General features: G+C 31.6%; 1 protein-coding gene across 5 annotated transcripts in view; it reads right to left on the reverse strand.

Annotated features, from left to right (window-relative positions):
• The window catches only part of Sap47 (Synapse-associated protein 47kD), an 84,014-nt gene extending 58,430 nt beyond the window's left edge, over nucleotides 1-25,584 (reverse strand). For 3 of the 5 annotated variants that reach the window (XM_083044859.1, XM_083044855.1, XM_083044858.1), the window contains exons 1-4: nucleotides 25,216-25,584; nucleotides 20,441-20,647; nucleotides 19,231-19,316; nucleotides 3,673-3,794 (exon numbers count right to left, since the gene is read on the reverse strand). In XM_083044859.1, the coding sequence (XP_082900985.1) occupies nucleotides 3,673-3,794; nucleotides 19,231-19,316; nucleotides 20,441-20,647; nucleotides 25,216-25,355 (555 nt within the window). In that variant the 5' untranslated portion in view covers nucleotides 25,356-25,584. Of the gene's footprint in view, nucleotides 1-3,672; nucleotides 3,795-5,376; nucleotides 5,517-6,312; nucleotides 6,414-19,230; nucleotides 19,317-20,440; nucleotides 20,648-25,215 lie in introns of those variants that run through there. The other 2 variants (XM_083044857.1, XM_083044860.1) reach the window with 2 other exon arrangements.
• Between the last annotated feature and the right edge of the window lie 1,208 nt (nucleotides 25,585-26,792).

Below are 26,792 nucleotides of genomic sequence, written 5' to 3' on the forward strand. Positions count from 1 at the left end.
GCACCGTTAACATCTCTATCCGGAAGATACGATCCGTTCAAGAATATTGCAGGATAAATTTCCAGATTTGAGATTGGAACAGAGCAATAGCGCAAATTCGTGCAGTTTAATTTAATAAACTTTTAAATCAGTTTTGATAATTTAAAAAAATCGTATTAAATAAACTGTTGAGATCCGATAGGAAAAAAAAGATTTACGTGTAAAACAATTAAATGATAACGTTGTTGATAAAACGAATTTTCTCATCAACGTCGATTGTAATCGATACACGATACGATGAACGATGTAAAAAGCATGATGCACATTGCACATGCATAGTTTTGGTTTGTGAGAAAGAGCTCTGTACGCGTAATATCTATATACAATAATTCCACGTTTCTGAGTTTGTAGTACATTCGAGGAGATCCCGTGTCGTTTTGTTTGCCGGCACCTGTCACGCGACAGTATCTATCCGTCAGGCATTCAATCTGTTGTAAGGCTTGTTACAACAATAATATATGCTCGACGATAATAGCATCGAGTGCATCTACACGCGCGAATTTATGTTACATTCATGTACTCGCCGGCGTAAATTTATACGCCTGAAATTAAATCCAGAATCTAATTGTAAATACCGAAATTATTGAGTATGATAGATTGTTGAAACTACTAACAGTATTATTACTGCAACTGATGATATCTCTCTCGATAATTGTACATAAGAGTGTGTTGAAATTGAATTGATATCTAAATTAATTGTTATGAAGACTTCTATTATACATATGAACTAGAACAAAATATTTATAAGCATAAAAACTGAATAAAATATAAATATAAAAATTAAAATAAAATAACTGAATAAAAATAAAAAAACTCTAAAGTAACCATAAAAATTAAATAAAAATCAATTTTAATCAAATTAAAATTTTAAAAATAATAAAATAAAATAAAAATTTAATAAATCCTCTAAATTTATTAATTTATTTTATGAATTATAAATTTTTATTTTATTTTATAATTTTCTATTTTAATTTTGATTTTATTAAAATTTGTTTTTATCAAATTCTTATATTTATTAAAATAAATTTTAATAAAAATTATACAATATCACATTCGCCTATTCAAAAATTTTATACTCTTAGAGATATTCTTATTTCAATTATAGGTACAGATTGTTGTCTGCGTTAACTGAATTAGCGTTGACAACGTAATCGGGCAATATCTCTCTGACCTCTCTGTAACCTGGTAATCGAAGATCATTGCGAGACAAATGGATGCTGCGACGAGTGTACGCGCAATGCATGCGTCTCGCGATACTTCGCGGTCTCTTGAGAAATTACGTGTCGTGTGCACGCGAATGTCGCGCTGCTGTATGGTCAACGCAGCGAAAACGATAAATCAGTGCTGAGATTGCTAGGAAACGTGTTTGGCAAGAAGCCGAGAAAAATGTGTGACTTTTCGTCGTCACGTTATGACGTATTAAAACTGCTTAAATTGAATATATGTCTACACATGGGGTGTCTAATCAAATCTTGTAAAAAAATTCCCTGAAAATTCCCGGATTTTTCGCGTATTTTTGTTCAAAAAAATTCCGGACAAAATTAGAGACTTATTAGATGCAACTTTTTAAATTAAGTTTCATTATTGAAGGTATTTTTTAAAGTTCTCTACTCATGCAATCAAGCAAAAAAAGATATACAGAGTCATTTAAGTTTCAAATATTGAATTTGAAAAAAATATACTGACAAGACAACTAACTTTCATAAGAAAAATATTATAATTTAATATTATTTTTTTACACTGAGAAAATTTTCTCTTAGAATTTATCCTAAAAATCATATGGTAGTCGTGGGATAATATGGTATGGAAAGAATTTTATAAGAATTTCTCTGAATAATATTTATCACAATAAAAATAATAATATCTATCACAATAAAGTATAAAACATGTTTAATTAATTTTACTAAACTGCAAAGTAAAATTAATCAAACAAATTTTATATTTTATTGTGATAGATATTATTATTTTTATTGTTATAAATATTAATCAGAGAAATTCTCATAAAATTCTTTCCATACCATATTATCCCACGATTACCATGATTTTCAGGGTAAATTCTATAAGAGAAAATTGTGTGTAGTATTATGAAAAACATTATTAAGACAAATTATTAAAGAGAGACATTTTTTTTTAATTCCAGAGAATTCTAGATCTTCTATTTATATTTTCAATGTTTTTCCAGGAAATAGAGATTTAGAAATATAAAGACCAATTTTTGTGAGAATATCAACGCTTTCATCGAGCGTTTCGCGAGTAAATAAATGATGCAAACTACTGCATGGAATATTATTATTCATGTGAAACAAAGTTCGAAATAGAACGAATGCTATACATATATGTACATCTCGATAAACCCTATTATTATTTCATATCTAATTATGATTAATTTGTAATAGATCGACAATATTAAGCGGTTAATTACTCTCTTATGGATGAGCTATTATAATAATTGTGCGCGAATTAATATGTCACGAATCCGACGACTCGCGTGCCGCGATAAATTTGCACGAGACCGCGAAAAAAAATGTATATCATCTCGTGGGCGAAAATCGCAGCGATGCATCCCGATGACCCAGATTCCGGGTCGAATTTCGCTCTGTCGCATTTGGCAAATTTGCGTCGGCCATCGATACATCCATCCAAAGATCGAGGGGTGAGAAAGGGAGAAATCCCATTCAATAGGCCGGTCGAAAAAATTCGTAAAGGATAGTTGCAAAGTAATTTTATTAAGTTATCGTCTCGAATATCGGATTCTCGATTATTGGGACTAGACGAGTAAGAATCAGCTGACGCGAAACGTCAAACCCTTCCCTTTTATTTTCCGAAATGTATACACAATGTGCGATTACGCATCCCGGAGATACCATCGGGTTCGCCGAATTCTAGCGAAATACCGTTTTCTCTTATGTGTATGTATATTACACACATACATGCACACGTCAGCCCGTACCATTTCAAAATCGTAAATCCTACGAGCCGATATCGATAACCGACAAAGAGACATAAGGCCGATGAGAAGATAAAACTCACAAGAAAAAAAAAAACAAAAAAAAAAAAAAAACATTTACGGAAATACAGTTTCTTGTACATCCCTTGGAAAAAATGCTTCTCCGACTAAATTTACTTCCAAGCTCGGTACTCCTTGCCATATTTCAAGTTAATCCGTACATATGGACGAACACGGTTTATGCGGCGATGCAACATTTTCAGAGACACGAAATGTCAAAACATCATCACGGTACGCGGCGAAAATATTAAAATTATTATTGATTTATATAACATGTGCAAATTATTGTAAACATAGCCTCTGGAATTATAGTGCGAAAAACATCTCCGAAATAAAATAACCGTTAATTTCCGCGAAATATTGATGTGATTATCGATGCACTGATTCCTCCCAAAGCAACATCCGTAAAATTAAAATTTGGATTGGCCAAAAAAGCCATCACTATTTGTTAACAAGATATATTATTTGTAATTACTGCGTACGTGATTTCGAAATCGATTCCCGAGATATATCTCGAGTTAAATCATCGACTGCAGCAGTAATGTCATTATAGAGGTTGGATCGATCAAATCGATCAGAGCGCTTATAAGATTAGTGACGACAGTGAAATAATTAAAAAGACTCACGTTCTCTTCGACGGTCTTCTTGATCTTCACGCTGGCCTCCACCACGGTTTTCCCGGCCTTGTTCACGGCGCTGTACAAGAATCCGCCGAGGCTCTTCGCACTCGCCAGCGCCTTCGTGGAAACTGGTAACAGACAAGAAGCGAAAATGAGAATGGATGTTGCAATGTTCGCGCGAGGAAACTACTCCCTTCCGCTGTTAACTCGAGAACACCGCCGGAGCAAAAGAGTGTAGCAATCGCGTAAAAATAAATCAAATAAAACCAAATAGATTTCGATCGCTTTTCTCTCGGAAAGAAAGTTATGCCCGTCTTCGTTCAAAAATTATTTAAAAATTATAATAAATCGAAAAAAGGCTCTGGTATACAAATATAAATTCAAGACGAATATAAGCTAGTAAGAGTCAAGCGCAAAAATTAGGCACAACAATTTTCTTATAAAATACTTCTCTATTTAAATTGAACGTTTCGTATCTTTCTTTGAATTATTTTCAGCAGGTTGATTAATGGCCTGTTTCTTCACTTCCGGTTAAACTATATCTTTGTCTCTTTTCAGATATGTTTTTAAAAAGAGATGAAGATATAGTTTTAACTGGAGGTGAAGAAACTAGCCATAAGAAGAATTCAGATAGCTTGTATATCCTGACCTCAGATACAGACATAGTCTGTACTGTTTTTGTACAAGCTACCCGAATGTTTCTTACTCAACCTGCTGAAGATGGTTCAAAGAAAGGACCGAAATGTTTAATTGTCCTATATTCGTCTCTTGAATTTGTATTAAAAAATTTATTCAGTATATGTGCGATCGTTGGGCAGAGAATTATGCGTCTGCTCTCTATGCCCGAAGGTTCAAAATAAGAGATTGACGTTCGATATTAATAATACAAGGAGACAAGAATTCTAAGCTATATTGTTGCGTTCACAGTCCAGAAATAGCACGGTGTTCGCAAATAAACAGTGTCGTCGGCTTGTTCCAACCCAGATACGTCAAATAAATTTCTCACGAGACTCTTTCGTCGAGAATTCTGACTTTGCCATTTATCACAACCCGATGAGAGGCGGGGGATGATAAGAGCAACTGGCGCGAATCGAGGCAAGACGCGGCTGAGATGTTAAAATGTAATACAAACTATCACTATATGCAATTTTCGTACTATTCCCGCCAGCAATTTCCGATGTAAAATTGTGACAATGTTAATGCGAAGAACCGAGAAAAATTTGATTCGTGAAATTCGTGCAGCTGTCTCTGTCGCCTTTTGTAGTATGTTATTATTGTGAGCTATAAAAATATATATGTGTATATTTTCTACATTAATTTATACCTGCGATTTTAACAAAATAATACAATATAATGACATTTGTTTTAATTTCGGGTTCGTGAAATATATTATTTATAAAAATAAATGAAAAACCTCCTCTCTTTATACATTTGTCCTATTTTCTGCTCCACGTAGCTAACACGAATAATAGCGAAATAAAATGGACATCCGTGTTTCATCGTTCGAAAAATAAAACAATGTGTCTGCAAAAAAAATATTGCTATGCTATGTTACACTAAAGACGTTACACTAAAGAGATATGCGACGCTTCGACAACTGTGTGCCACATAAATAGAATATATACATATTAGCCGTTTCGCTCATGTCTCGCATGGATGGTAAGTTACAGCTGACATTTACACTTTTCGATAAAATACAAAGCGATTCACCTCTTCTTCTTATAGCTCTAACGACTCGTGGAAAAAAAGGTCGTCCGGTCTTGATCTTCGGCCTCGGCGTTTTAAACTGCCACATCGCGGAGTACTTCATCGTGTGTATCAACATTTTATCGACGTAATTCGCTCGTAACCTGGAGGAGTATTTCGAAACCAATTTTACGAAAGAGTGTGAACAACTACCGCGTTTCTGCTAATTCATTCCGTCGCGAATCAATTTTCAATCTCACGTATATTTGTGATCTTTATAATCTAGATTATATAAAGTATTAATGTGTCCCACCCTAAATATTTTTTTACGTCTTTTACGAAAAAAATTTTTGACTTTAGGGAAACACAACACAGCGATATCAATTTCTTTACAGATAGCACTACTTTCAAGATATTCACTAATTATTATTTCTTTAAATGGAAATCGATTTCTTTTGTAGGTCTGGTCGAGAGATAAATCTAATCGTATATATTAGTTAAGGATTTTCTTGAGTTACATTTTTAAAAAGTAATAATTGTATAAAAACATTATATACAAAAATTACTAACAAAAAATGCAGAATTTCAATGTTATCGTTCAAGCAATATAGCACATTCTTATGATTCATTTTAAGCGGTATTAATGCAGAATATTTTCCCGATGTAAAAAGAGACAATCGATAGTAAACGATTGAGACGGGGGAGACTTTCAGAAATTCATGAATGAGGTCAATCGGGCAGATTGGTCAGTTCGTACGAGAGAGCCATAGAAACTGGAATATCTGGTTAAATTGCACAGCTTTGAAATGGGAGACACGTATTTTCCTTTTTTTTTATGTACCTCACAACACCTGCGTTGTACCACAACCGCGATAGAACATTGCGATAAAACGCGAGGGCGTTTGGATCTTTTATATATAATATATATATATAAAAATACTTAAATAATTTGCGCGTAACTTTTCGCAGAAGTTTACGAAGGAGCGTATCTTTAACACAGTATAGAGAAGAGAATGCGCAGAGAATGATCTGCGAGTTGCTCGCATAAACCGAAGGCGATTTAATCAACCGGATTGAAGCACTTCAATTTGTGTACTGTTACTTCGCCTGTCTATTTCCATCTGACCAAGCAGTCGACCATTAAACAGAACGAACCCGACGTAAAATATACATATATATTTGATATATATGTATATATAGCTGCAGCGCTTAATAACAGTTTCAGAGAAATGCGAACGCATCGAATAATTGGCGTCCTAGAACTGAGGTCATACAGGCAAGTTTATCTCTCATCGAGAGAGAGGCATCCGAGAATCGTTAAACAGGTGCCAAGCATCATAGTCGCTCTTGTCACACGCCGAGATAATTTGTCGCTTCACCAAAATTGTGGAATTTCCGCTGCAGAGGATGCATATGCAACGGAAACATTAGGCGATTTTGACGCCTAAAATAGGGAAATTTTGGTGCAGCAGAAGAATAAAGTTAAAAGGTTAAAATGGATTATTGAATTCGTGGAAAGAAAATGATTATACAGTTAAAAAAAGTAACACAAGAAGAACAAGATTATTATTTTCTGTAATTTTTTGACCTTGTGTACGATTGCAGTTTTTAAATTGCTCCAAAATTTTGAGAATTTTGCAATCAAAGTTGCAAAAAATGGTTATTTTAATTTATCTTGTCATGCAACTACAATATATGACGTATCAAAGAAGTTTTATTGCAACCAAAATTCAATATGTTATTTAAGATTTTTAGTTCTTAAAAGGAATTTGTATAAAAAAAAGTATAAATGCCGGAATTAATATAAATATCAAAGTTAATGTCAAGCTTGGATTTAAAAAAAAATTTATATATACAATTTAATTCAGCTAAAAGATCTGTAGATTTAAATAAACATAATTGACAATTATTTGATAGATCTTCCAATAATCTAATTCAAAGTCGATATTTGTGTGAATGTCTTGCATTAAACGAATGTAACGAAAAACTATGATGATATGGAAGGTCGATACTTTTATAATAGATATATAACAAAATCTCTCAATTTTTTTTAATTCACGACGAAATCCATCCCGCTAAAAATTCCGTAATTGTGGCGATACGCGATACTCTCGTTCGTTAACGTTTACCCTGTTTTATTTACACGTACGAAATAGGACGAATTTCATCAACAGAAAACGACGTGAAAATTCGTCGACGTTGTCGCCGCCGTCCGGCGCAAAGTTGTCCGAAAAGTTTTGCTCGACCGACAGCAATTGTCGCTCGACAAACTTTGGCTGGTCCTAAACTTGGCGCGTATATAGACACGTGACGAGAAATCTCGCGCTATATGCCACTGCGGTATATGAGCACACAACTCACTTAGGGGTTGTTCACGAGGGAAGAACGACACGCGCGAAAGACTCCGACACATATGGCCGTTTACTAACTTCTGTAGTAAAACTCGCGCGACTCGAATGCCTTGTGTGTGATAGATAAGATATCAACGTATTATATCGGTACAAGAGTCATAATTATCGTTCGTATTTCCTTGAAACATAAGATAATCGACTACATTGACTAGCTAAGTGATAAAAGTTAATTAGTCAATACAATTATTTCAAAAAATATAAAGAAATTTAAAAATTGTGTGCAAAATTTTTTCTTGAAATAATTTTATTTTAAGAAAAAATTATTTCGCGCATAAATCTTTTAATTTCTTAAAATTTTTTTTCCTCCAAATAATTTTATTTCGAGATAAAATAAGTTTGTATGTATGGCTTAAAACTTTCAATTTTCTTTAAAATTGCTTTTTGACTTAACTTGTCTTATTTCAGTGACATATATATTGCGGCATTTCTCTCAAGAAAATTGATTAGTCAGTTATACCCAATTTTAATATTCTCGCAAAGAAAAATAAAGAATAATACCATTTTATTATACCGAAATAAAATAAAAGACAAAAATACTGATATAATCGCTACATACTTAGTTAATGGATTAAGAGTGTAATTATCTCTATTTTTTTTCTCTTACATACGAGAGTGTCTTGGTCAGAAAGGTCGCATATAAACATGGATGGAATTTCTTTGTAATTTTAGCTAAATAAAATTATTTCGCGCAGAAAATTTAAAAAAATGTTTAATTTCTTTAAATTCATTTTCTCGAAATAATTTTATTTCGAGATAAATTTAGTTTATATATATGTAGAATTAAAATTAAAAATTTTTTTCTTCAAATAGCTTTTTGACTTGTCTTATTTCAACGACATCGCATGTCTTTAAACAAAATTAATCAGTTAATTAAATCTAATTTTAATATTCTTGCAAAGAAAAATGAAAAAATGTAATCGTTATACCGAAATAGAATATAGTGGAACAAAAATACGGGTATAATCGCTACATAGTTAATGGATTAAAAGCATAATTATCCCTATCTTTTCTTCTCTCTTATATAAGAGCGTGCCTTGGTCAGAAAGGTCGCATATAAATAACAACGATGGAATTTCTTTATGCTATTATAGCGACGCGAGCTTTATGTCATGGTTTCTCGTATGTTCCGAGTTGATGACATCGATAATTGTGTAACATGTCGTAAGGGTAGTGGCGACTAACAACCAGCCACAATGTCGGACCATGACCAAAATAGAAAATAGTGCTTCTTCGATCTGTTAACGACAATAGTTTCGTAGCACAATATAGATTGCGAGGTCAAGAGTTGTTGGGTAGAGATATCTCTCACTACCTGATAAGGATGCAATAATGTATCTATGTATATTAGGATGATTTGATGATTTGATAAAGCGTGCATACACATACACGCATACAGGTGATACCTGTCAAATATATACAGAGAGACATACATTAAACCGTCATTGACAAGGCTTGTTGTAATGGTATCCGATGAAATTGGATCGTCGACGTGGCAGCAACTGCATTCGCCTTCTGACAAAGCGATAATAAAGAGCAACCCCTGGAATTAGCGAGAACTACTGTCGAGAGTTTTCAACTATATGACGTGCCAACTGGCGCTTAATCAAAGTTTGACCTTGCGTTTCCACCCCCTATAGCGCCTTCGCGTTATATATTAAATACATATATCTTCTGAAAGAAAAATAATCTCAAATGTGAAATTTGTTTTTCGTTTTTAGATCCCTTCGCTATTTTAATATTCTACATCCTACTTTGCATCGACGGGTCCACTCATGACCTTCATATCTTAAAGCTGTTTTACAAAGCTCATGCGAAACAAATATTTTATGTATGTGCAATTGTACACAGATTTATTTTTATTTAAAAAATATTTTTTTCTTTTTTTAATTATCATGCACACATAAGTAGTACTCATATATATTGTATCGTATTATTATATGATTTATAAATATTTTATATAATATCAATAAAGTTAAATACAATGAGAAAAATATTTGTCTCAAAAAATATTTATTAAAAAATATTCTAAATAAAAATAACAAATAGCGCATTTTTCTGGAGAAATTAATTCTTAGGAATTTTTTTTCTATTCTCTCTGATCGCGCGCGTATTAAAAATAATTTAATAAATAAAAAATACATTCTCGTGTATTACGATAATTTCTCGTCGTGATTACGATTATCAGATTTATATTTTATATGTCATATACAGCAGAACTTATCTTTTATTTTTGTCGCGTATGTCTCTTAACATTTTCGTTTCTCTCGGAACTCATTCAATATAACGAATTTTCGAAATTTTTGATATCTCTGTTCGAGAAACAACTCTGGAGAGAAAATACGAAGAAGCACAAAGAATCAAATTCCATCGTATCAATAAAATACTTTTACGATGTGAACTTGCCGTCTGACTTTATAAAAAATAAAAATCTATAATATAGTTGTTATAGTTTATATCTCGTCTGTACCGCTTTTTATTTCATTTGTACACAGAGAGAATTTTCTCTTAGAATTTACCCTGAAAATCATGATAGTAATCGTGAGACAATATGGTATAGAAAGAATTTAAAAAATATGTTTGATTAACTTTACCATACTTTTAGTAAATTTTATTATACTTTTAGTAAAATTAATCAAACATATTTGATATTTTATCGTGATAGATATTATTATTTTTTATTGTGATAAATATATTAATCAGAGAAATTCTCATAAAATTCTTTCCATGCCATATTGCCCCATGTTTACCATGATTATCAGGGTAAATTCTAAGAGAAAATTCTCTGTGTACTTAAAAAAAAAATACTAAGTACCTAATTAAAAAATGGCCAGTGTCGAACTTGAAGATATATTTTAATTAATATCATTCAATAGAGAATTATTTGTATTCGTATCACCTTTCATTTGATAAGTCGATCGAATTTCCACCACAAACCAGAATAATTATTTGTGATATTGCTATAAAAAGTAAGTATAAAGCGAGATACTATAAATTGATTTCACCAAATGACGTTCACAAGCGGAAAAAAATTTTAAGTGTCATTTTAGGATCAGAGAACCGGCATTGTCGCAATGATTCTCGCATTTCGATTACTTCGATTCTTATATCTTCCGTCTGAAACCCGACGAGTTCGAGATTCGTTGGAGGAAATGCATTCGCACACTTCCCGAGTCAATGACCCGCTCGCTCTTTCTCTCTCTCGCTATCGCTGCTGCGCAGATCAAGTGAATGAAACTTCAATAGTCCGAGAACGAGTAATTATGCACATGGGTCAGCCATATCTCGTTAGAGTGATACTACAATTATTAGGCATTAGCAGCCACAACACAGTGGCATCATTAGAATAAATTTAAACCTCATCGTACACAATTACTATCAATTCTATAATAATATCTTTATATCTTTATATCTTTATATATTTATAAACAAAACATATATTTTTATTATTAATATAATTATATATTTTTCTATTTGTATTTTTTTACATATAAATAAATAAATAAGTATCTTGCCAAAGATTTTTTTAAGATAATTAATATTGATGAAACTTTAAAATAAGTATGTGCCTATATAAGTTGATGATAAAAAATATAGATTTTTATGATGGATATTTTTCGCGGTTTGTTAATTAATTTAGTTAATTAAATGTCGTCAAACACTTTCCATTGGCATCACATTGATCGAGCCTATTTAATCTGCGATAAGAGGAAGAAGACACACTTAGAGATTGTATAAGTTTAAAGCCTGGCGTAAACAAAAAAGTAGAGTCTCGACTTTCAACATTAAACGTGAAATCGATAGTCCATCGAAATGCGTTGTGTCGCTTATCAACTCCGGAAACTGATTATCGATGGATTATCTAAGAGCTAGTGAGATTCTCAAGTGGACGACATTAAAGACGAAAGAAGTATTTCAAAGATATCGCATTTTCTCGAGAGCATTTCTCTCCCCACCGTCCTAGTGTTTAATTACATGTTAAATTTGATTGGCACAGTAATGATCGTACGGGAACTCGGTATAATCTTCTCGGAGTCGTTTAATGTCTTCCCTGGGATCTCCTTCCTTAAGATTGCGAACCTTACTATGGAAGAGGATCGATGGAAGCTCTAGCCTAGCCTGGTTAAAAAGTCATGAAATTCGTTCGCGAGAGAAAAGAAGCTTCTTCTTCACGAGCTAGTGTTGCACGTCATTTAGTGAAATGGAAATTTGCGATGCTAATCGAGATGTTAATCGAAAAATTAGCGCTATTGAATAATTACGAGAACACAAAATGAATATAGACCAAATTATGATAAATATATAAAGTAGTCGTTGAAATCTCTTCTAATAATAAATTTTTATAAATAAATATATAAATATAAATACAATACAAGGCGTCTCATTAAAAAAAGAATATGCTTAAGTATATAAAAAACATCGCGTTTTAAAAAGCGATGTTTCAAACAAAAAGTTTGTTTGATTTTGAGGGAAAAAGAAGTTAATAATCTTGAATTTTAACTAAAGTCATTTTTTAAGGTAAAAAATCTAGGTTGATTTTTACATGATCTTGAAAAATAACTTTAGTTAAAATTCAAGATTATCAACTTCTTCTTCCCTCAAAATTAAATAACTTTTGTTCGAAACATTGTTTTGCAAAACCTGATGTTATATATATTTATAAATTTATATTTATTCATTTATTTACATTTATTAAAATGTGATACCTTGTATATTATATTTTTTTTAAGAAAAATGGAACATTTTTTTAAACTACAGATATTTTGATGTTATTCATTTTCTTCAATAAATAATCTGTATCAATTTCTATAAAAGAGATTTTTTAGAAGTTTAAAAACGATGCAGAATTTACACAAGCGGAGTTTTAACAAACACAATTATGCTTAAACTCTGCAAAAATATAAATAAGTATCGAAGAGAACAATCGAAGAAAATGGCATACTAAAAAGCCATTTCACTGCACATTGTGCAACTGTATCTCAATTTCAAATACGATTGAAAAAAGGATAAGAAATGCTCGTACATAGTATACATTCAAATGCTATAAAGTATCTCGCATTTGCTTTCCTAAGATTCTCAGAGTTACGTCAGATATGGATTTTCCTCGCGATTTAACTGATGCGATCAAGTTATAATAGAATTTAAAAAACAAAATAAAATAAAAATAAACAAATAAAATTTAAAAAATAAAAAAAATTTTAAAAAATGTAAAATTAAAAATTGAATCGTATAATGTATAAAAAGTCAAGTATATTTCTTTATAAATAAATATTTGTATTTTAATTAATCTAAATTTTCTTAAATGTGTTATTTCTTAATTTTTATTTTATTTTTTATTAAATTTGTGATAATATGTACAAATTGCTCTCATTTTATCTGCATTGTTTCGTCTTTCAAATATTAAACGACACGATAAAAAAGAATTTTGCCTCCAGCTCTATACGAAGAAATCGAGCCATCTTTGAAATCTTTCGCGAAGAATCAGAAATACTTTCAACAATCGAACAAAAGAGCGTGGGCAAAAAAGTTGTTGGCGCCCGAAATATTCGCTCAGAGAGAGAGATAAACCACGTATAAAAATCGCGTATATTTTTAATAAAAAGATGCTTTAAAAAAGTAAAATAAACTCTCTCTTTTTCTCCCTCTTTTACTTCCCATGTATTAAAAGATCAAAACTTTGAAAAAATATAATATCGTATATCCTTGACAAATACCCAAAGGGTTGAAATCACCACTTGACCGAGTTATCCCGAAATCTAGTGGACGAGCGAAAAACAAATCAACGAGGGAGAGAGAGAGAGAGAGAGAGAGAGAGGGGGGAAGGTGAGAGTGGCGGATGAGGTGAGCTCATCGAACTGCGGTTATGTCATAGTCGTTGATTTTCCGGAGGGAAGGAAGAGTCGGCCGGAAGCCCCGGGGGAGGGGGAGAAGTAGTCGTATTGATCGACGAAGATGGGGTCCAACCCCTCGATGACTACGCAAAAGACGGCCACTACTGACTCGATCTGGTCTACACTCAACTTGGGATTCGGATCGCGAGAGCGAGAAACGTTTGGGAATCCATTCATTCGTGATACCACTCCGACACTGGTGACCTGGAGGGTGGAAAGGACGGACGGTACAGTGAGATGAGACGCATTTAACGACCTTAGTGCGGTTAGTTCGGGGTTGACGGGGAGTCTCCAGCTGGATCTAGGTGTCTGGTCCATCTCGGGCCAAGGGCACGCGCAACGATCGCCCTCTTCCACCGGTTTATACAAACCACCATCCCCTTCTTCCCTGCCCTTTCCCTTTATCTCTCTTTCTCTCTCTCTCTCGCAATCGACATATCTCTTTAATCCTCGATAAATTAATCTGTGTACTGCGATTATGTTCTCTGAAACAGCAGCACGATGCGGTTACTTTCCCTTTGAGATTAATGCATAATCAACAGTGGAATTGGATCATAAATCACCCGATGTGTAAGCGCTTTAAGAACGAAACAGCTTTTCGATTACGCAACATCGAAATTATTTGCGTACGTATCGCAAATTTGAAATGCAAATTGTAAAAGGAAGACCCTAGAATTTGTATAATCCGCAGCCGCGTTAAAAATTATTTCTTAATTTTAATAACCATTTAATCTCTTTTAAGGTATATAGATAGCTCTATAAGAGCTCATCTTGAGACCGCGCGATGATGCTTGAGCAAGTTATCTAACCTAGGCCAAGGACGAATCCATCGAGTTCGCTTCTTTCCTCTCTCATTCACTTATTCCACTCTTCGTCACTCTCCATCTCTCATCTCTCTACCTTATTAATCTTCGCGCTCAATTCATATTCCGGAATAGCAGAGACGAAGAAGTATCGCAAAGTCGCGAAAGCAAAAAAAAAAAAAAGCAACAAGGTCGAGGCTAACGAATGCGTTTACACCTTACACACTTACATCTTATCAGACTTGAATTCTTTTTCGATTTGTATTTCTCATGCCTCTTCCTAGGCAGACGGTGCAGAAATTGCACTTTTGTGCAGTGATTGCTCATTCATAGCAGAAAATTCTCGCGATGCAACAGCGATCATCTAATACGATATATTGTTTTGTAAAACTACTTGCATGTTAGATTGAAATCAAAAATTTTAGGTCAAATCCAAAATTTTAAATATATTAAAATTATTTAAAATATATATACTCAAAAAATATATTATATTAAATATTAAAATAATTAAATATTAAATGTATTATTTGAAATATATATGAACGAATTTTATATTAAATATATTATATATAAATATTTATAATAACATATACCTACATATAATATTTATATATATGAGATATCATAAATTATAAATTTTATATATTATATATTTTAAATATATACATATATTAAATTGTTAAATTGTTAACATCTTTGTTGGTGAAACAATCGAAAAAAATAAATAAAAAATCTATATTAAAAAATTTATCGTAGTTGCATTACATATACAAATTTTTTCTTGATTTTTAATAAATAAAGACCATTCCATGAATCTCTACAGTAAATATTTCATTACTATATGTATATATTTTATTATTCGTATTATATAAATATTGTATAGAGATTTCAATTGTGCGCTGCAATCACTATGCTAACACGCGAGAATTTTGCACCAAAGTGCAAATTTTATGGACCGACGCTTCGATTTTGCGATCGATCAGACCCGCACAATGTCATATATATATATAATAATATATTGTTTGCGCAAAACACATATCGCGTTTCGAGTTTCTCATGACAAATTCATTCGCCTCGATGAGCAAAAGCAAAGTTAAATTTGCTCTAATTATATTTGTAAATTTTGGAACACACGTGTTGCAGTATTATTCGCCTCTTTACATCTTACAAAATATCTCAAAGAGCAGGGATATTCATACAGACCGTCTCGCAGCTTTAAAGTTCGTTAAACAACCCGTCTCGGTCGACTTTCGCGCAAACGTTGTCAAGGTGATCATATCTAGACCAGAGGTATTCTACCCTTATTTTTGAAAGAGTCTCAAAGTCTCTTCTCGTTTTTGCGCACCGAGAAAAGGAAAAGATATTCAAGAGAAAATTTATCTTGAATAATGATACTTAACTTCGCCTTTTCGACTCATTTCTTGCGTGTAAGACCTATTGTAAGTCCACGTAAATTATAGATAGAATATTGCGATTTCTGATAATACCATTGTAAATGCCTTGTCGAACTGGACACTGAGGGAGAGGACGAGCAAAATGACTTTTTTACAGAATTTTGCTCGAAAAAACACGAAACAATTTCTTATCAGACAATAAATGAAAAAAGATATTCGATCGAGCAGAAAAATTATATAATAAATATATTATTAATAAGTTAAATATATTATATATATAATATGAAATTTTATTGATTTATATATTTTATTCTTAATATTATAATTATTAATAATATTTTTACATTATAATATATTTTATATTAATATCAATGTAAATATATGTAATATGTCAATGTATAAAATATATTATTAATAATTATAATACAATAAAAATGATAAAAGAAAATTCGCGAGAAGAGAAACTTCGACATGATCGTAACATATTGAGAAAGAGGATGTATAAAAATAAAAATGAGCGCTGTGCGCGTGATTTATTCTACGGTGAGTAGACACAATGTATTTACATAAAGAGATGTAAAAGGGCGAAATGTTATATTCTGTGACGTATGTAGCATTATCCACACACATATGTAGCCTTTATAATGCAGTAGTTTCGTAGTTGTCCCTTCAATTATTTACAAGCAAGAACGTGTGATATATTATGGGTGGTTCTTGGTCGGGGGGGAAAAAAAAAGAAAATTCTTTTCTTTAAGAGAGAGAGAAAAAATGGTGCACGGAGAGAATACACATACAATTTCCAAATATCGTATGTATCTCTGTCAGATTCGGCCAACGGGACCCATGAAAAAGGTTCGCCAGATAAAGGGTACACATGAATGATACAAAAGCAATTTCTCCGGCAAAATGGTGGGCGAAAAGAGATACGCCGCGGCCATAATATCGCCGTATCACGTGCATGTAAGCGCAGATAACCATTAAAAGCAGAAATCAAATTTTCTGCGGACGCATACGACGATTTAGCGGTGTGTAATAATCAAATGCGACAGAGGCCATATAACCGATAATTGCGCGAACGATATAAACTTGTAATTAACGAGTTAATTTAAAGGATTTTTAAGTCGACCCATGCATGAAAATCGCAAATGTCAAATGTGTATAGAATTGCGTATGAGAGTATTAACGTCAATAATATAATTTCCATCAAAAATATATTATTACAAAATTATTATTATAAAATAATTATTATAAAATTATATTATAATTTTATTATAATTATTATAATCTCGTTTCATTTTTATAAATTAAAATAATTATTTATATTTTAATACACGGAAATTTAAATTGATTTCTTACACAGATACAGATAATAGTAAAAAAATAGAAAAAAATATAAATAAAAATAAATATCAAAAAAGAAAAAAATATGCTATATGTTAATTATTTTATTATCAAAAAATTCCCAGAATATTCCCACTTTGCCAAAAAGTTTGCTTATGAAATAGTACTTTTCCTACATATTTTATTCGCAAATCAAATTGATGCGCTAAGATTTCAAAATATTTCGCTCGTTTCCCCGAATTTATTGTGCGAATTTATTCTTTCATTGCCGAGCATAGCGTATGCTGGCTCATTTTTTACCACGTCACTGAACTCCGTTGTAAGCACAACCTGCGAAAAATTTCGGAAGAAGTACGTCGGAAGAAATACATCGCGGAATACATTCGCATCATGCGAGAAAAGCGGTGAGAAATAAACATGATGCAAGGAAAACGATGTGTAACGGTAAGATCCGTCTAATGATAATAAAATAAATTTATTTATAATATTTATATATATATATTTATAATATATTAATTTATAATATTTATATAATATTAATTATTATATATATATATAATATTAAATTATATATATATTTATAATATATATATATAATATTAATTTATAATATATTCTGATTGGAGAAAAAAATAATTTGTTTAATATTAGAGAGTATACGAGTGTACGACCAAAAAAACGAGTTTTAGGAGTTTCATAAATTCTCTTCGTAAACTGTGAAGCGTAACAAAGCGTGGCCTACTTCAAAAGAAATCATTATTTGTCGACTCCAAGTATCTGGGTTGGTTTTGAGTAACAATAAAATATCCAGGATATTTTACGAAAAGGAGGATTCCTATATTACATAATCTAAAAATGCTAAACTAATGTCCGCGCCGCGTAAAAATAATGAGAACAAATGCGATTTTCCCTCCCAAATATTGTTTAAAATTATAAATTCTCGCGATAAAAATTAAAATAAAAAATTTCTCTTCAAGGTTTATTTATTTTTTTTTTTTTTTCAAGAAATAAAATTACACATTTATTCAAAAAGCACTGACTATGTATAGATTGACGAAACTACATATTAATAACAATTAATAACGCGTGCAATTATAAATCGATAATATCCTGCTGCTTAATCGCATTATACTCTGATGAATGTATGCTAAATCTCGTGCTTGTAAAGCGTGAAATGCTGCCGTTAGCTATTTTACCAATGAATATGTATATTGCCTAGCAGAGAGAGCCCCTCCCTTTCCAGGAAATCAAATCTCTATTGTATGTAGAGTGGAAACGAACGATCGAACATGAGTGGACACCGAAATGCACGAGGTGCATTCCACCTACGTACAATACAATCAACATCTCTTTCTCTCTCTCTTTCCGTTTTTGCAATTTTTGAAATGAATTTTAGTGTCAGACAGACAGAAAACGCTATAAATTTTATTATTTTATTATCTTGCACCATAAGAAAACAAATGATAAATATCAGCATGATGAATGTTATATAATCAGCTGATATAAGTCACTTTTTCACATAGATGTGCTTTCCAGCATCCTCTATATATATTCATATATATGTTTACAGAAAATTTAATTAAAACTTTAATACCACCATAATTTTAAAACGAGCGCGGGATAAAAGGAAACCCAACTTAATCAATTAATTTTTTTCTAACGTGGCAAGAATGCCCGAAAATTGCGGCCAAAATTGGATACAATCTTCGCGCGTAAATGCTTTTTTTAAATATTAGAATTAATCCCAATCCAAACGTTTGAAAATAACGCAAAGTTATTCGACGAATGTTCTCTCAATTTCAGAAATAGCTTATAAACGCTATCCAGAAATTTTATTATATACGTTGACGCATGGAAAACATATGATTTAGAGACTATGCCAAGATAGTCTCAATGTGTGAAAAATAGAATATAATGCAATGTAATGCAATGCAATGCAATGTAATGCGATTTAATTCGGGCGAAACAATGTAAATGGCGACACAAAATGATTCCTCTCGCGCCGAATAATATATCCATATTATATTATGACAAGACTTACCGGCACCAAAAGCCTGTTGTCCATTTTTGTCATCGATCGGAGTACCCTCTAAACTCGCGGGGCCGCTGTCCGCTCCACCGGTTGCACTGTAAAAATACTTTCTACGTGAATTTCACTGATGGTTTTTTGCCCGACAAATTTTCGAACCGGTAGCATGCGAGCGATAATAATATTGAGTCGTCGCATGTGAAATATTGAATTTCGAAAGCTTCAGTTTTATAAAAGTAAACACTTTTCGATAATCAAGTATAAACAAAAATTTTCCGTATAAAGCGACATGATTCTTTTGCAAAAAATACGTTTGCGATTTCTCGAATTACGATAATTTTGTGCAAATGTGGAAAGTTTGTATAGCATTATACACCGTGCTTTAAAGGAGTAAATGCGATTGTAAAATATGTCAGAATTATCTGTTTTCTGTATCTTTATATTCCTTTTCTTAAACAGAACAATCAAATCATAGTTTATTTCTTTATTCTGATAGATTAAAAAATATATCAACTTTCAATGTACTAAATTTTTAATTTTTTTTTCTCTATATACATAGCTACATTATGACTGATGCTTTCTGCTAATTAAGCTCTCTTTTCGAATTCTAATTAGAATTTAAATAAAGTCAATGTTTGTGACGATTTTAATCGTTCATAATTTTTGATAAAATTAGTTTTTTTTAAACTGAACGATCAAAAATCATAGTTTATTTATTTTTGATTGGACAGTTACAAAAAAATAACAATCGAACCAGTGATTTCTAAGAAAAAGGTATATAAAGGTTGAAAAATATGATTTTAAGAGAAAACGTTTCACAAAGATTTCTATACAGCTCAAAATAGTTTCAGGAAATTATCTATTTTGTTTTAAATAAAAAAACTTACGATATTTTTTTATCATTTTCAAGTACACGTGTTCCCTTAAAGTGAACGTAAGAAGAAAAAATTTAATATCGATAAAAAAAATTTAATTTAATATCCGGAATATAAAAAAGTTAAAAACACGTTCTGATATTTTTACACTTTAAGTTTCTTACTTTTGATCGAAATAAGATTGGCGAAAATGTATCATTTCCGAGTGAAATATGTGAGAAAAATATTACTATTAGAGAGTTTCTCGAGATGACATGTTTCATTTTCTCGGAGATTAATTAAAGATTCGCGATGAAAACCAGCGACGTTACACACAAAACAGTCTAATCAAATGCGAAATACACAACTACCTGCTGGCGTCGTCGTCTTTCACTTGCTCGCCGACAGGAGCCTGGCTCTCCTCAGGTACCTGGCTCTCTTCTGTCTCGGCTGTCAGCGGAACCTCGCCCTCGCCGGTTCCGGCGCCGCGGCTTAATCCAGGTATACCGCCACTCAACCAACCAGACATTTGATTCTTTACTCCGGCAAACATCTCCAATTTATTGCCCTTCGGACTGCAAAACAAGAAAAAAGATATCGTTTTTTTTAAATCTGACGTTTCGTAAAAATCTGAATTAAAATTTCGAATAAAAAGAATTTCGCAAGTTTAATGGGAAATTCGGGTATAAAAAAGGCTAGAGTCAGGTGACAAAATATTTATAAATAATTTACGAACAAAAATTTGACAAAATAATTATAATTATTTTTACAAAATAAATATAGAGAATATTAAAAATAATTTTTTTGCACCTAACATGCCTGGCTTTTATTAACCTTTTTTATATCTGAATTTACTTATATATCAGAGGCTTTTCGATTTGCCCTTCGAACTGCGAGACAAGAAAAAGGATATCGTTTTTTTATAAATCTGACGTTTCGTAAAAATCTGAATTAAAATTTCGAATAAAAAGAATTTCGCTTTAATGGAAAATTCGGGTATAAAAAAAGCTAGTAAAAGTTAGGTGACAAAATATTTACAAACAAAAATTTGACAAAATAATTATAATTATTTTTACAAAATAAATATAGAAGAATTTAAGAATAATTATTGTTGCATCTAATATCTGTGCCTGGCTCTTATTAATCTTTTTTATATCTGAATTTACTTATATATCAGAGGCTTTTCGATTTACCCTTCGGATTGCGAGACAAGAAAAAGAATATCGTTTTTTAAATCTGACAATTCGTAAAATCTGAATTAAAATTCCAAATAAAAGGAATTTCGCTTTAATGGAAAATTCGGGTATAAAAAAGGCTAGTAAAAGTCAGGTGGCAAAATATTTACAAACAAAAGTTTGATAAAATAATTATTTTTACAAAATAAATATAGAGGAATTTAAAAATAATTTTGTTGCACCTAATATCTGTGCCTGGCTCTTATTAACCTTTTTAATATCTGAATTAGTACTTATATATCAGAGGCTTTTTCATTTATTATTTTAATGGAAAATATATTACGTGCCCTTTTTTCACCTTCGAATATTTAAGCGGAAAATTGAGACCTTTAAAGGGGATTAGAGATAACGGAATGTTACGAGCAAGTTATTCACATACATATACTCGGTAACAAATGCCGAGATGATTAATTAAACGATGCACAACGATAGTGCGAGACTCTCCTTTGTAATAATGTAAACAATGGAAACACTGAGTAAACGCAACTCAATTATAATAACATTTTTCCCGTTCATAAATGTTGTAAAATGTATGCACATTGATACCACATTGAAAAAGAGAGAAATGAGTGTAAATATCGCGATAAACTACTACCCACAGACATGCAAAATCGATCGATCAATTCGATTAGTGGAAAGAAAGCGGATTTAAGTGTGATAGCTCAGATAAAATTACGGACACGAAAGCCTTTTAATCGCTTCCCCAAATTCGGGGGGCGTAAAAAGTTCACCTCGTTTAAAAACTTTCTTACTCGGCCAAAAATTTAACGTCTCGTCGGAGAGATTTATATGCAATCGCGTTATAACAAAGCGACTAATTATCAGACAAAGGAGTTGCAGTAACGCTGCAGACAAAATTCTCAGCTGTACTAATTACGCTTATGAATCTCCGGAATATACAAGATTAACGAGAATTTTGAAACGCATTATACGAGGCACGAGAGCTCGCAGTAATAAAATCGTATAAAATTCGTTCATATAATATAATATATAAATATATATATTATATAATAAATATAACAAAATATTAAAAAATATAATAAATTAAATTAAATATAAAACATATAAATATGTAAAATATTAATAAATATAAAATATATATATAAAAATATTAATATATAAAATTAATATATAAAATATATATATAAATGTATATAAAATATTAATAAATATATAATAAATATAAAAAAATAAATATATAAAGATAAAAATATAAAAAATATAAAATAAATATATAATAATGAACGATATAATGGATACATATATATTAATATTTTTTAAAGAAATTATAGTAATGGTACATATAAAAGCATAATAATAAATACAAAAATTACTTGTATATTACAGTTGTATATTAAATTTTCCTCGCAAATGAGACTTGATAATGTCGCGTACGAACGAAAAATAATTATTAGCGAGGTATGCACGGTCGCGGTTTCCATTTCGTGAATTCCATAGTATATTCGCCAGGTGGACGTCGGTCGAACACGCGTAGTTTGATTTTCGCACAAATGCAACGCGGGTCGCTTTGTATTGACATTTCACGCGCCGCGACTACGTCACGCAACGTACGCGTCATTTCGCGGTAAACACAGGATCGAAACACGAATAGTTGATGCTACGTTGCGGTATCATTGAAATCGGTATGGGCATATATAAACATTTATTATTGCATATTTCGTCACGTACGATCGCTTAAGAAATTTGCACTCTAACGTTAATGACTCGGACTTAAAAAAGCAGAAAGAAAGGAGAATTTTATAGAGAATTCTCTGGATAAAATAGAGAATTTTATTATATAGTCACATTTCTTTTCAATAGTGATAATGAAAACAAAAAATATATATTAAAAAGCATATGATTAGTATAAAAAATAAAAATAAAAAGATATAGTCATTTTAAATCATGAAAAGACATGTACTTGTGTGCGTTTTGTTTCTATAAATAAAATGTTAATAAATAAAAAATAAGAATTTCTTGTGAAATTTTTCAATAATTGTACGTTACAAAAAATCTCTAAAAATATCGCCTAAGAAATACACTTTAACATTAATGGCTCGTATTAAAAAACAAGCGTGAAAAAACAGAATTTTAAAGAATTTCTCGAAAAATAGGCATTTTTACTATATTTCGTCACATTTCTTCTTAATATTGATAATGAAAATAATATATATATTCAGAAACATACGATTAGCATATAAGTTTAAAATAAAATAGTCATATTAAAATGAAAAAGATATATGCTTGTGTATGTGCACTTTTTGTTTTTGCCAACAAATGCCAACAAATAAAAAAATAAGAATTTTTAATAAAATTTTTCAACGATTTATCTAAAAATATGTAAACAAATATCGCTTAAAAAGCATGAAAAAAATAGAATTTTAGAAAATTTCTCGAAAAAATAGACAATTTTATTATATTTCGAAGTCGCATTTCTTTTCAATATTGATAATGAAAATATGTGTATAATATATGTATGTATATATACATATTGAAAAGCATACGACTATATAAGATTAAAATAGATAGATATAACCAATTTAAATAATAAAAGACATGCTTGTGTGCGTCTTGTTTTTATAAATAAAATGCCAACACAAATAAAAAGTAAATATTTCTTGAAATTTTTCACAATTATTGTACGCTATAAATTTAAAAATATATAATTTCGTTAAAAAAAATTATACTTGCGCGGAATATAAAATGCCATTAGTAAAATGATGATTTTATAAATTAAAGAGAGAAACACGGCAATCAAATATATCAAACACACATATCTACAGCAATCTATCAATATGCGTTAACACGTATTATACCGCATGTTACATGCTTTCAAATATGTTTTTGCCTCAAACTATACAAAATTAACCGCAATATATATGAATAACAAAATTTACTGTACATTACAGCATCATACATTAGTGCAAATATATTATCGACATAAAAACCGCATCATAATTATTCTGCATAAAAATATAAATTGGCATGATATGCAGACGCACACAAATACACATGTTCGACAATTAAAGTTAGATAAGACTGCGTTTGTTACAAATAATTGTACACGTTACATATCTATTATTGCGACTTATACATTTAAACGATTCATCACAAACGCGTCATGTTAGATTAGATACGAAGACAACCTTTGAACCTTTCAAAGCATTTACACGGCTAACAATAAGGTAAAATAATTATTCAATTTTTTTGTGCAGAATGATAAACAAGGAAGAGAAAAGCTTAAAAATACAGCCGAAATTACGCAGAATGGCAAGTAAATCCGGCGTCGATTCGCGGGTCGCGCTACTTTTTACGTAAGTCGCGGGCGTTATTGATCTAATCTCGAAAATGAATCCGTGGCGAAGGAGGTTGTGCCGCTTTTAAACGGCGATTGGGACGAAAAAGAAAAAAAATTACTTGCGCAGTAAAATTGCATGGAGAAAAAAAGAAAAATTGCGGAAAATCAAGCGCGACGCGAATTTTTTCTTGTAAATACTATAACTTATGATTGCACCGAGACCGAATCTCGAAAATGTACCTTTAATATTAATGACCATTAATATTTTATTCGTATAATAATTAAAGCGACAGGATATTTTCATCATCGTATAGAAATGAACATCTTGCCAAAAATCATATTTAGTTTCGATTTTTCGTATTATTAACGAGGGAGAGGTCTCAAGGGGAAGGGATCCCTGTTGAAGTCTTATATTCGGCGAAAGGATCGATCTCGCGAAGTAAACGAGATTCGCATTTCGTTGTCGAAACGAAGTAGAAGAAGACTTGTCAGCTGTCACGCGCAGACAGACAGGTCAACGGACCTAAGCGTAAGCAGACGAACCTGGCTCTCTTCTCTTCCGCCGAGCAACGATATCGCTTAGGTTATGACAGATAACGGAGTGACGTACCTGGTGTTGTTCTTTTTCTCGAGATCCGCGGCGGTCTCGGCTTCCGGGGAGGCGACCTTCTGCTCGGCTGTCACCTCGCTGCCGTTCTCGGGCTTCTTCCCAATCCAATTGGACACCTGATTCGTCAGGCCGGAAAACATCTTGCGACGACGAGCTCGTTCCTAGAGTTTGTTGCACCTTTCTCTCTCTTTCCTTCTCTTCGACCGAACCGATGCGTCTTTCGCTCGAGAGTCTACTCGACTCGGACTCGAAACGCGAGAATGTCACGAACGTCCTCGCGGGGACAGCTCCGGAGTGCGATAGCTCTACGGATACGACGTTTCCTCGTCCGTTCTCGCGACAGCGCGACCACGAACTGCGTAAGTCGCACGTGAACGCGCGCAACTCGACGGCGCACCGTCAGACGTCGGACGGTGGCGCCGCGTGGCCTTGCGCGGCCGCGCGGCCAACTAGGGAACCGCGGATCATCGATCGCCGCCGACTCCTCTTTCTTTTTTTCGGTATAAGTTGCATTTTGCGTATGGATGAGAGAAAATGATAATGATGCGTCGATTTTGTTAGATCATGCACTTGGATTCTTCGAATGATTGGTTATAATTTTTTTAGCGGATGAGATGGCCAAAGCAGATTCTCTCTAGGTGTCTGCTAAAAAATCTGTAATAGAAAACGCTTTTTGTCAATGGAATAGCGAAAAAAAATTATACAAGATCTGTATTTAATAATATAGATAATTCTGTCAATTAAAATCTAATATTTTTATAAATAATAATAGAAATATATTGACATTAGATGTCTTTCTTGATGAATAATATATTCAGAATTATATATACAGAATGTTCCAAAATTAAATGATTAAATTTGTTTGCCAATGTTTCGTGTATAAAAACAAGAAAAAATGTGACTCGAAAAACTTTTATTACAAAGTTTTAATAAAAATATTAAACATACATAGACAATATAAACTCACTATTGTCCCAGAAAGAAAAGTCCATATAATTCTAGCTATGTTTTTTATTGCAGTTTAATTTTTTATTTGTGGAAAACTGTAAAAGAGCGAAAATATGACATATAAAACTAAATTTACGATAAAAACATATTGAGAAGATTACTTTGGCATTCATTGAGTTAAAACAAGAAAGATATAAAATATTAAATTTAATCAATTCATAATGATATCAAATTTCTATTAGAAACAAAAGATATAACATTTTGGGAAGTAGAAAACTGCAAATGTATTTCCTCTTTTTAATGACATGAAAATAAAATTCTATAAATCAATTATGTACGATTTTTATACGAATTAATATTTATAAAATATTTTTTTCTACTCATATAGAATATACTGGCAAAGAGTGATCGTTTAAAAACTTTGGGACATTCTGTATATATTTCTGTATATATCTATAGTATGTCTTCATATATATATATTTTCATAAAAATAAATTATTTATTTCTCTCAATAGAAAAATATATAAATGTAAATACATGAATAAAACATGTTTCAATTTTTTATAACGATAATAATCTTTAAAAGCATCTTTAAAATTTTTAAATCGATTTTTGTAAAAAAAAAAAAA

This window comes from Prenolepis imparis, unplaced genomic scaffold (assembly GCF_030444845.1).
Source record: "Prenolepis imparis isolate NDT839.2.m4 unplaced genomic scaffold, iyPreImpa1.0 SCAF_8, whole genome shotgun sequence".
Taxonomy (NCBI): domain Eukaryota; kingdom Metazoa; phylum Arthropoda; class Insecta; order Hymenoptera; family Formicidae; genus Prenolepis; species Prenolepis imparis.